This window comes from Arvicanthis niloticus, chromosome 5, assembly GCF_011762505.2.
Source record: "Arvicanthis niloticus isolate mArvNil1 chromosome 5, mArvNil1.pat.X, whole genome shotgun sequence".
Classification (NCBI taxonomy): domain Eukaryota; kingdom Metazoa; phylum Chordata; class Mammalia; order Rodentia; family Muridae; genus Arvicanthis; species Arvicanthis niloticus.
In genome coordinates this window covers 25,755,496-25,766,280 of record NC_047662.1, presented here as the reverse complement: position 1 = coordinate 25,766,280, position 10,785 = coordinate 25,755,496, and the positions used below count along the sequence as shown (strand labels likewise).

At 49.3% G+C, this 10,785-nt stretch overlaps 1 protein-coding gene and 1 long non-coding RNA gene across 6 annotated transcripts in view; one reads left to right on the top strand and one right to left on the bottom strand.

Moving 5' to 3' along the window:
• Positions 1-6,874: 6,874 nt before the first annotated feature.
• Znf362 (zinc finger protein 362) overlaps positions 6,875-10,785 on the bottom strand; it is a 32,881-nt gene continuing 28,970 nt past the window's right edge. For all 5 annotated transcript variants that reach the window (XM_034503456.2, XM_076934166.1, XM_034503457.2 and 2 more), the window contains one exon: positions 6,875-8,421. In XM_034503456.2, the coding sequence (XP_034359347.1) occupies positions 8,305-8,421 (117 nt within the window). In that variant the 3' untranslated portion in view covers positions 6,875-8,304. The remainder of the gene's footprint in view (positions 8,422-10,785) is intronic.
• On the top strand, positions 9,161-10,642 carry LOC143442345 (uncharacterized). Its single transcript, XR_013110447.1, has 3 exons — positions 9,161-9,554; positions 9,879-9,992; positions 10,437-10,642. It is a non-coding gene; the product is annotated as an uncharacterized LOC143442345 (long non-coding RNA).

Below are 10,785 nucleotides of genomic sequence, written 5' to 3'. Positions count from 1 at the left end.
TCTTGCTATCCTAACATCATAGCGAGATACAGCTAGCTTCCAAATATGTTCCTGACAAAGTCCAGATCCAGTCTTCCAAAAGTAGACTCTTATTTCCCATATTGGATTGATTTCTAGACCAGTACATGATTGAGTCCTAATAGCTGGGCACCTTTAAGAAGAATACAAGAGACAGTTTCTCTTTTCCATTCTCTATCCTACAAGGTCTAAAATCTTGATGCAAGACACCTTGTCCCATCTGGGATATAGTCAAGCAAAGGTGGATCAGGAACATATGTCCAATACAGCTCTCCAGTCACCCTCATCAGGACACTCAGCAAGCTCACAGGTTGGCATCATTCTTTGTCTCAGCAACAGCATGTCTCACCAATCTTTTTAAAGTTCCATGGGCCTCTTCCACAACACCTTGTCCTTGAGGATTATACAAAATCCCCATAATAAATTGTTGACAAAAAGTCTCGACTGCTCAACTACAATTGCCAGACCCATTATCTGTTTTTTTAATTGAATATTTTATTTATTTACCTTTCAATGTTATCTCCTCTCCCATTCCACCCCAAAACTCCTTACCCCATCCCCCCTCCTCCTATTACTATGAGAGTGTGTTCCCACCATCCTCTCATTCCTGCCTCCCTGCTCTCGAATTCCCCAACACTAGGGAAGCCAAACTTTCAGGCACCAAGGCCGTCCACTTTCACTGATGCCAGGCAAGGCCACCCTCAACTACCTATACAGTGGAGCCATGGACCCTCCTTTTGTGTTCTCAGGCTGGAGATTTTAGAATGGCTACTCCAGCTTGTTTCTTAGGACCATTTACTTGAAAAATTGTTTCCCAGCCTTTTACTCTAAGGTAGAGTCTGTCTTTGTTACTGAGGTAGGTTTCCTGTATGCAGCAAAATGCTGGGTCCTGTTTATGTATCAAGTCCATTAGCCTATGTCTTTTAATTGGGGAATTGAGTCCATTGATGTTAAGAGATATTAAGAAACAGTGAATGTTGCTTCCTATTATTTTTGTTATTAGAGGTGGAATTATCTTTGTGTGGTTATCTTCTTTTGGATTTGTTGAAAAAGGATTACTTTCTTGCTCTTTCTAGGGTATAATTTTCCTCCTTGCATTGGAGCTTTCCTGCTATTATCCTTTGTAGTGCTGGGTTTGTGGAAAGATACTGTGTAAATTTGATTTTGTCATGGAATATCTTGGTTTCTCCATCTATAGTAATTGGGAATTTTGCTGGGTATAGTAGCCGGGGCTGGCATTTGTGTTCTCTTAGGGTCTGTATGACATCTGTCCAGCATCTTTTCGCTTTTATAGTATCTGGTGAGAAGTCTGGTATAATTCTGACAGGTCTGCCTTTATATGTTACTTGGCCTTTTCCCCTTACTGCATTTAATATTTTTTCTTTGTTTTGTGCATTTGGTCTCTCTTCTTCTCTCCAAGTTCCTAGTTCCTAGCACCTAATCCTAGTTCCAGTTGCTAGTCTCTTTCCCAGTTCCAAGTTCTTTCTCCAAGTGCTAAGTGCCTAATCCCTAGTTGCCTGTCTCGAGTCTCAAGTGCCTACTCCAAGTGCCTAATACTTAATAATAATTTCTTCTGTCTGTCTCTCACCTTTTATATGTCTCACTTCTAAGCCACGCCTTTAAGTCATGCCTTTAAGTCACACCCTTAGGTCTTATCTCTAAATCACCCCTTTAAGTCTCACACACCCAAGGGAAGATCCTGGGTATCTAAAGCAAGATGTTATCAGAGTGTGCTCAGCTGTTGTAGGCTATTGTAAACAAGTCTCTTGTCAGGGTATATGGCTCAAGATGGCTGCAAGAATGATAGCCGCCTTCTGTTGGCTCCCCACAAGCGTCTGTGTTTTAGTTAGGGTTTCATTGCTGTGAACAGACACCATGACCAAGGCAACTCTTATAACAGACAACATTTAATTGGGGCTGGCTTACAAGGTTCAGAGGTTCAGTCCATTATCATCATGGTGGGAAGCATGGCAGTGTCCAGGCAGACATGGCACTGGAGGAGCTGAGAGTTCTACATCTTGTTCCAAAGGCAAACAGGAGAAGACTTGCTCATGGGCAGCTGGGAGGAGGGTCTTCAAGCCCACCCCCATAGTGACACATGTACTCCAACAAGGACACACTTCCTAATAGTATCACTCCCTGTGGGCCAAGCACTCAAACACAGGAGTCTATGGGGCCAAACCTATTTAAACAACTCCATTCTGCTCTGCAAGCACAGGTGGCTGAGTTCAGATCTCAGGGACCACGTGAAAGCAGGCATACTGGCACATACTTATAATAGGGAGGCAGAGACAGGATGAATCTGCTCAAATCAGTCAGCTTTAGGTTCAGCAAGGGACCCTGTATCAAAAATTGTGATGGAGAACAGCAGAGGCACATACCTGACATTGACCTCTGGTCTCTGCACACACACACACAGACTGTAGCTATTTGTCTGATCAAACCCTGATGGTGTTTTACAATCTGATACTGTTTACGAACAAGTTCCAGTATTGCTCCCAGTTTTGAGCAACCTATCCTTTTTGCTTCCCAGTGTCTTCTACCTGCACTAGATGAACAAAAGCCAAGCCCTTTGGACTCTAAAAGAGGGGTTGAATGAGCTGAATGTGCTTACAGGCGGGTGGGTGCCAGCTATGAACTGGCCTGGTCCTTCCTCATGTGGGATAATGCTTGTCCTCACTACCAAACCCTACAACAGTCATCGCTTCTAACAAGCTGTGTCCTGCTGGGGAGCTGACTAAGTCAGCCAGGAACTTCTTATTGTGAACCTTCCCTTCTATGAAGTACGTGTGTGTGTGTGTGTGTGTGTGTGTGTGTGTGTGTGTGTGTGTGTGTGTGTGTGTTGTAACAAGTTCCTTATCTGTGCTGGGTCTTAGTTTACTGATAGGAAATGTGGGAAGCCAGAAGTCCTTCTTGCCACGAGCGAGGGATGCCATGACGCTTCAGAAACCATCTTGCTCTCTCCCCCTCTCTGCCTGTCCCAGTTGCAAAGCAAGGTCACAGAGGGAGAGAGGGATTCTCCTGAGAACAGAGGATCCCAGGTTTATAAAGGAGTAAGGGGGAATGAGCGAGATTTTCTAAGACACAGACTCTGAGGGAGACCCTCTGAGGACTGGGGAGAGGATGCAGGAAAGGATGGAGTACAGTGGTCCCTCCTTGGGAACAGTTTGTTCCCCGCCTCTCTTAGAGGCAGGAGCTACAGATCCTTAGCAGTAGAACAGGAAGGAAGGAAAACCCTACCTCTACAGAGATTTCCATGCTAGCCACCGCTGTCCTTGGGTCCACAAGACTTGTTCATCTACTCCCAGCAGAAGAGTGAGAATTAGAATCTTGTTCATTGATCATCAGCAGTACAACCAAAGTCTAGATGTGGCTAGGCACCCCCACTCTGCTGAACCAGTCCCGGTACTGCCTAGAAACTCCTGTACAGCTCCACCTGTCTATGGACTGGGGGTGGGGGGTGGGGGGGAGAGTTGGGGTGGGGTTGGGGTGATGACGCTACATGCCTGGAACATGTTCAAATGTTTCACACCTGCGGGTTGACTCTACCTTACACCCACCCTACTAAATGGTTGCTATTATCGATCTCATTTAAAGGTACAATCGGGCAACCAGAGGCCAAATAAGTGACTCATTCATTGTCCTACCTGTAGGAGGAGCTAAGGTGGGAGGAGTAAGGAGAGGAGGAAGAGGAGAAGGAAGAGGAGGAGCTAGGGGAGCTAGAGACCAGAGAGAAGGGAACATGGAAGCGGATGTGCTCCTGTCTCTAGCAGTCAAAGGTAGTTGGTATATCTAGGCTGGGTATTGGGTTACACCTCTAGTTGTATGGGCATATTGTTATTGATCATTACCAAACATATAAAGCCTTTGATTAATGTTTAAGCATTAGTCTCATTTTCCTACCAGGCCTGCGTGGATGGTGGGATGGTCTGGGCAATGCCCAGCCTTGTGGAGACAGCATGGAAGATTGACAGAGCCATCTCCCACTCTGGCGTCTCATGAATGGCAAGGCCAGTGTCTCTGGCTGCCTGAGCGGACAGCCCAAGCTGAGCAGAGGCAGTACGCCGCCTCCGCTCATAGTGGCTGAAAAGCCAGATTGAATGCTGCCATTTTAAATATCTCCTGCAACACCTGCCATTAGCAGCTTACATTCCTAAAAGCCAAGGACAGACAGGAAATGAAATATGGCCAGAGACTGAGGACTTCGAGTCTCCAGAACTGAGGAGACCACTGTTCTCAGCCTCCTCTGGCCTTTTCTACGTGCTCTGCCTCTGCTGTCTTCTGCTTGAGTATGGCTGAACACAGCCATCGAAGCACCTGGTCTCAAGGGTCTTCCCGTTCAACTGCCCACCATCTCCTAACTAACTTGGAGTGGAGATGCAGACCGGAGAGGTGGTGTCGTCCAATGACTTGCTGGTAAATACTTAGCAACTGGCTCGTCAGGAAAACAAGAAATGGCTCCGTTAGCCAAGTGTTTCCTGCGCAAGCCTGAGGACCCAAAGGCTGAGCACGGTGGCTGTAATTCCAGAGCTGGGGAGGCAAAGATAGGCAGATTCTTATGCTCCTGGGCAGCCAGCCCATTCAGTGAGCCTCGGGGAAGTGAGATAGCCTGACTCAAAAAATAAGATTAAGAGAGTAGACAGAGCCTGAAGAATGTCATTCGAGGTAAACCTCTGGCCTCCACACTCATGCAGATGCAAACACATCATGGTTAATTACAAGTCATCAACACTCCTGAATGTGTAGTTGGGGGGGGGGGGGGAGGGAGAGGCTGTACACTACCTGTTCTAATGAGCCAGGGTGGCCACTGCACCTCTGGCTGCCTCTGTGTGGGGACTGACTGAGTCAGGTGGTCATCTCTGGCTGATCAGCTGTGAATAGTGTTGGTAATGTGACACAGACACAGCTGCTGGAGTCCAGCTTTTTCTGGCATAGAATAATGGAGGTCAACCTTAAGACCAGAGGCCTGTAAGGTTACCAATACATGGTGGTTCTGTTAGTCCATTCTCAGTTCAAGGGTAAAAAAATATACTATATTTTATTATATTATAATTAATATATTATATTTCGGGGATACATTAAGTGCACCCCAAAGGGCTTAGTCCTCAAGGGTTAAGTCAACTCTTGAAGGCTCTGAAGGCTTGGATGCAATCAATGGATTTACCCATTCACAAACTTCCAATATGATGGCATTTGGGGACATAGAGCCTGGCTGGTGGAAGCAGGTCACCAGTCGCTTGTCTTTGAAGGGCACAGTGCCTCTCCCACCTTTCTCGGTCTCTCTCACTCTGAGGTGAGCAACTGTGCTCAGCAGTGCCCTTCCACCCTTCCCTGTGTGTATTCTGCCTCCCACGGTCCCAGCAACAATGGAGCCAGCCAACTCGGGCCCACCGGCAGAAGCCATCGGCCCCAAACCCATCTTGCCTCCTATTAACCATCTGGTATTTGTCACAGGAAGAAAAGTCTGTAACATAAAAAATTTATACCAGAGGATTAGATCATCGCTGTGACTGCCTGAAGCCTTTGGGATTGGCTTGTGGGAAGATTTTGAAAAAAAAAAAAAATCTTGATAAAGCCTAGAATGCTGTAGGCAGAGCTCTTGGGAAAGTCGGCTAGGAGCTTGGAAGACCAGGATGTGGACATGTGGACAGGACTGTGAAAACAGGACCCTGTGCTCTCAGGCGGTAATGGGCATGCTGATGTGAGAAACTGAAGCCCCTCATGTTACACTCAGCCAGAGAATTCTTCCATCCCTCTGCCCCCGCATCCATACCCTTCAACACTGATGTTGGCCCTATACAGGCCCAGAAACAATAGAGGGCACCTTGTCCCTGCTCATTTCTCTCTCTCTCTCTCTCTCTCTCTCTCTCTCTCTCTCTCTCTCTCTCTCTCTCTCTCTCTCTCTCTGTGCATCCTGGCTGCCACAGAGGTGAACATCTCCCATTATACACCCCTCTCCCCTCCATGTTCAAGCCTCAGGCCTAAACTGATGGCCAAGAGCCACTGAACTGAAACTATAAGGCAGAAGCAACGGTCCTCCTGTGAATTGACCCACTCCACCCCAGGGTCACAATTTGTCACAGTGATAAGAGTCTAAGACATGTTCTGGTTCCTTCCCGGGGAGATGTACTTTGGATATGGGCTTTGTGATGACCAGGAGCCGAGACACTAGGATAACTCCACAGGGCCAACCTTGATCAACTCGGTGGGAATAATTCTTAGTTTCCTGCTTCCCCTCCTAGACGTCAACACACAAACTCCACCATGGAAGAAAACGTATGTGAATGTAACTTCATGAGCCTACTCCTACCCCAACACTAGAACAGCTTCCACAAACCAGGCCCTTGGGGTAGACGATCAGAAGGTAGGGAAACAGGAGCCAGCACACCCATCTCAAAACTAGAAAAACTGGCTATGTGCAACATCCCTGCCATCAACTGGGCAAAATGCTTCTCTTGGGTTGCAGTTCCTTCCTGGGGGCATCACGGAGCATTCCAGCACAAAACATGGGAGCCCACAGTAAGCGGTTATCACCTTCCTTCCCAAGCCCGGAGCAGAGTAGTGCCAAGGTGGTCGTGCCCACTCTACCACACAGCGCCCTACACAGCACCAGGCACTCTGTACACTGCCACCACCCGGTGCACACAGTTTATTCTTCACAGCAGAGAAATACAAAGAGCAGAGGGGCTGCCTCCCTTTGTCTCGCCCCCTTAAGTCTTCTCCCACATACGCTTCATTTGGCTTCATTCCCTTCTTTGAATAGAGTGGAAGCTTCCTTCTCTCCTGCAGCTCCAAGGGCCACGTGCCCTCTCCTTGCCTCCCTGCCACCGAGATGCAGACTGAAAAGCCAACGGACTGTTTTCTCTTTTTTAATAAGGTAACTATTTCTAAATATGGTGGCCTGGAGGTCCCATAGAAAAAAGCAAAGGATGTTAACAGTATTGGAACAGCGTATTTACAGGGTAGTAACATGCGGACAAAAGCTACAATACTGAGTATCTGAAGACGCAAGTCAAACAAAGGGGTTGGGGTGGGCGGGGCGGATGAGACCCCTCCCAGTGGAAAAGAAACCCCAGGAAACGTTAAACTGGTAAATCAATGGCGAGTTAAGGCTTAAAAAGTGTATAAAAATAACACAGTTAATATTCAAACGGACTCCAGATACAGAATATATAGATGAGTTCTGTCTAGTTTTCTTCTCTGGGGGGTGATGTGGAAGGGGCTTCTCTGGGTTCTGTACATAGTTTCTATATACACGGACACGCATGGCTTTCGGATTGGGATATGTCTTGGGGGGCTGGGGGCAGGGTCTGCTCCTGGGTCCTCCTTTGGAGGTTCCTATCCCTGCCGCAGGGCCTGGGGTCTGGGTTGGGGAGTCCTCGTCTGTGGCGAGAAGGACAACCCCTCCCTGGGCACTGTACCCTTCTGGAGAAAATTCTGGAAAGGGCACTTAGTCCCAGGCCCCTCCCTCTCCATCCCCTGCCCACAGTCTGGAGTGGTGGGAGAGGTAGCCGATAGGTTTCCTGGCCAGCACCGAGGTAGACTGGGGTGGTCTTCAGGGCCGCAGGGGAGGGGCCAGGTCTCACCTGGCACGCCCCCAACCCATTCCCTGGGTTTGCCACCCGGCCGTCACTGCACCCTTTGGTCCCGCGGCTCTCCAGACCTCTCTCATTTCCATACCCTAAAGCCAGGCAGGCCTGGCAACTACTGTGCCCTCTGCTCGAGGAGGCTAGGGCAGAGCTCAGGCTGTTTGACTGGGTGACTGGGCAGAAGGGCTCACTCCAGCTGTCTCCTGTCTCCTCCCACCTGAGGGAGGGTGTCCCCTTTGAAGTCCAGAACCCCAGGCCTCCCCTCAAGACCTGAGGTTGTGGCCAGAGACGTTCCCGCGCTGCCCTCTGGTCCTCTGTATCCGTCTGTCCTTCTAATTTCTCGTTCTTAGCAGCACCAACATTCTGGCCAATAAATATCCTTTTCGTTATTTCCAAAACAAACTTAAAAACAAGAAACAGTGAAGCAAGTGAGGGAGGGGGAACAAAAAGAAAACCCAACAGACAGGTTCAAAGTGCTCTGAGATCGTCTTTGGATGCCACCAGAACAGTCCAGAATCTTGCAGTTGGCCTGGCTGCCCAGGAGCCGGACCAGGCAGGGCTTCTGTGGACCAAGCTTTCTGGCAGGTTGGGAAGGTCGTGAGAGAGCTTGGTGGTTCCTGGAGGCCCCAGCGGGAGTTAGGCTGGGTGCTGCCTGGGTCTGTGTCTGCCAAGTGGGCGGGGCGGCGCCGCAGGTGGCTCAGATCAGAGAGATTCGCACCGGGATGCCGGGGGACTCGGTCCTCTGGGGTGAGTGATGGCTCACCAGGTGTTCCACCACTGTGTGTTTGGACATGTGCTTCATCAGGTAGGTCTCCTGTGGGCAGAAGAGATATGCAGAAGCCATCACCACAGAGACTGCAGTTCCCAAAGCAGCCACTAGAGAGAAGCCACAGCCTTGGAGCTCAGGTGGACCCTGGAATGGGTTCTAGGGGTTCTATTGATGTTGGAGTGATTCTTTGCTTTGCTGGGGTCCAGTCCTACACAGTGGTGGCTGGAGGGGTGGGACAAAGCTGACAGGGAACTAGGCTCACCCTCACCAGTTTCCACCCAAGCCCTGCAATCCCCAGCTCTGCCTGACATTGCCATCCTAAAACCACGTGTTCCCCGTGGGACAGGGTTGAGGCAGGGGCCTGGCAGGAGTTGAGTTCCGTCATTTCTTACTGTTGAGCAAGTTATGTCCCCCAACCTGTTCCCAAGCCTCGTTCCCTCCTCTGTAAGTAGGAGCTGAACCTAGAGTCCTCCGTTTCAGTGAGGGCTACGGGGACACTCCTTCCCAGTCTCAACAGTTTATTCCAGTTGGAAGCAGGACTCCTGGTCTCTGTAAACCTCCAGGAGACCCTCTCTGGAGGTAAAGCCACACCCAAGTCATCCTGTTCCCCACTGGCTCTAAGTCTGTCCTGAGGAATCATCACTGGATTGGTGAGGTGACCTGGGCTGTCTGCATGCCCACGGGCTCTGTCCATACCCTGTCCTTGGCTGCCACTCAAGATGGGCTGTCAGGCAGAGACTGGGAGAGAGCCTACAGATGTGGTAAGGTGTTCCATAAGCCAGAGGAAGCAGTCGGCAACAGCCAAGACAGAAACCAGTCTCCACAAAGCAAGGAGAGAGGGGCGAGGGAGGCTGTGCCTGAAAGACACTGACACTGGTGTGGTGGTTTGAATAGGAATGGCCCCTTACAAATGGCCTCCATAGACTCATGTGTGTGAATGCTTGGCCCACTGCAAGTGGCACTATTAGGAGGTGTGGCCTTGTTGGAGGAAGTGTGTCACTGTGGGGGGAGGCTTTGACGTCTCCTGTGCTCAAACTACACCCAGTGTGGCCACACAGTCTCCTTCTGCTGTCTGCAGATCAAGACGTAGAACTGTCAGCTCCTTCTCCAGCACGGTGTCTATACCTGCGTGCCATCATGTTTTCCGGCATGACGAGAATGAACTGAACCTCTGAACGGTAAGCCAGCCCCAGTTAAATGTCCTTTATAACTGCTGGTATGGTCATGGTGTCCATACTTCACAGCAGTAAAACCCTGACTAAGACACAGGATAATATAGGAACCTTATTCGGGTCTTGCTCTTTAAAAAAAAAAATTCTATAGATAAAAAGATGGCATTTGGGAGACAGATGAATATGTCCATGCTGTCTAGGTACTGGACAATGGGCCTTTGAATAAGGGATTATAAAGATATCATGGGTATGTTTTTAAAAGGAGTCACGGCCCTTAGAGACATAAGCTTTTACAAACAATAGGATGTTTGGATTTTGCTTTGAGAGCAGAGGCTGAGGACAGTCATGCATGGTGAGCAGACACAGGACCCGGCTGCCCATGGACGGAAACCTCCATATCCAGGAGCCAGGACCAACCCTCATCTTCTAAATCGACTGTTTGAGGTATTTTGTTATTGCGACAGAAAGCTATTATGCATCCCTTCCTCCAAAGACCTCATTTGGATTGTCCCCAACTCTGTCTCCTTGGACTCTTTACTGTCTCTCAAAACTGTGGTTCTCAACTAGAAAAAGGGCTGCCCGTCCTGTGGACATACCCAGAGTCTGCACACATTTCTAGTGACCTCATCTTGGAGACGAGAGGTTGCTACCAGCACCCAGTGGGTAGATACAGAAGTTGTCTAACATATTACCAGACGCAAGGAAGCGTCCGACCCCAGAGGGGCATCCTGCTCAGGGTTCCTGGGGCTAGATCTGAGCAGTCAGTTCTGCTCTGAAACAGCACCCACCGCCTGCCAGTAGAAGCTTACCTGTGATTATGTATTTAATCCCTGCTTCCATTGGTAGTCCCTAACTTCCCTATCTGATCTGTGTTTCCTGTCTCCTTAGTGCCCGGCTCAGTGGTCGAGGACACTGAAGAATGTGTCACTGGCTCGCTGATACGCTTCTGTTAGTCAGTAGCCGTGTAAGTAGCCACTCCATAGCAGGAGACTGATACTCGTGAGCACGTTTGGCTATGGTGGCCTGTTACCAGAACAGTCAAAGGACTAGAAGCGTGCCCATAACGGAGTTACCTGAGTACCCAAGGCTCTCCTTTGGAGGATTTTCCCACCCAGGAACTATCTTGGGTCCCTTTCCCTTAAGGATAGGTGGCTCTGGCTATGGTACTGTGCCCCCTGGTGGACTTGGGCGGTATTGCAGCTGTCCCAAGTCGGAAGCTTGGGCTAAAATGCTCCTG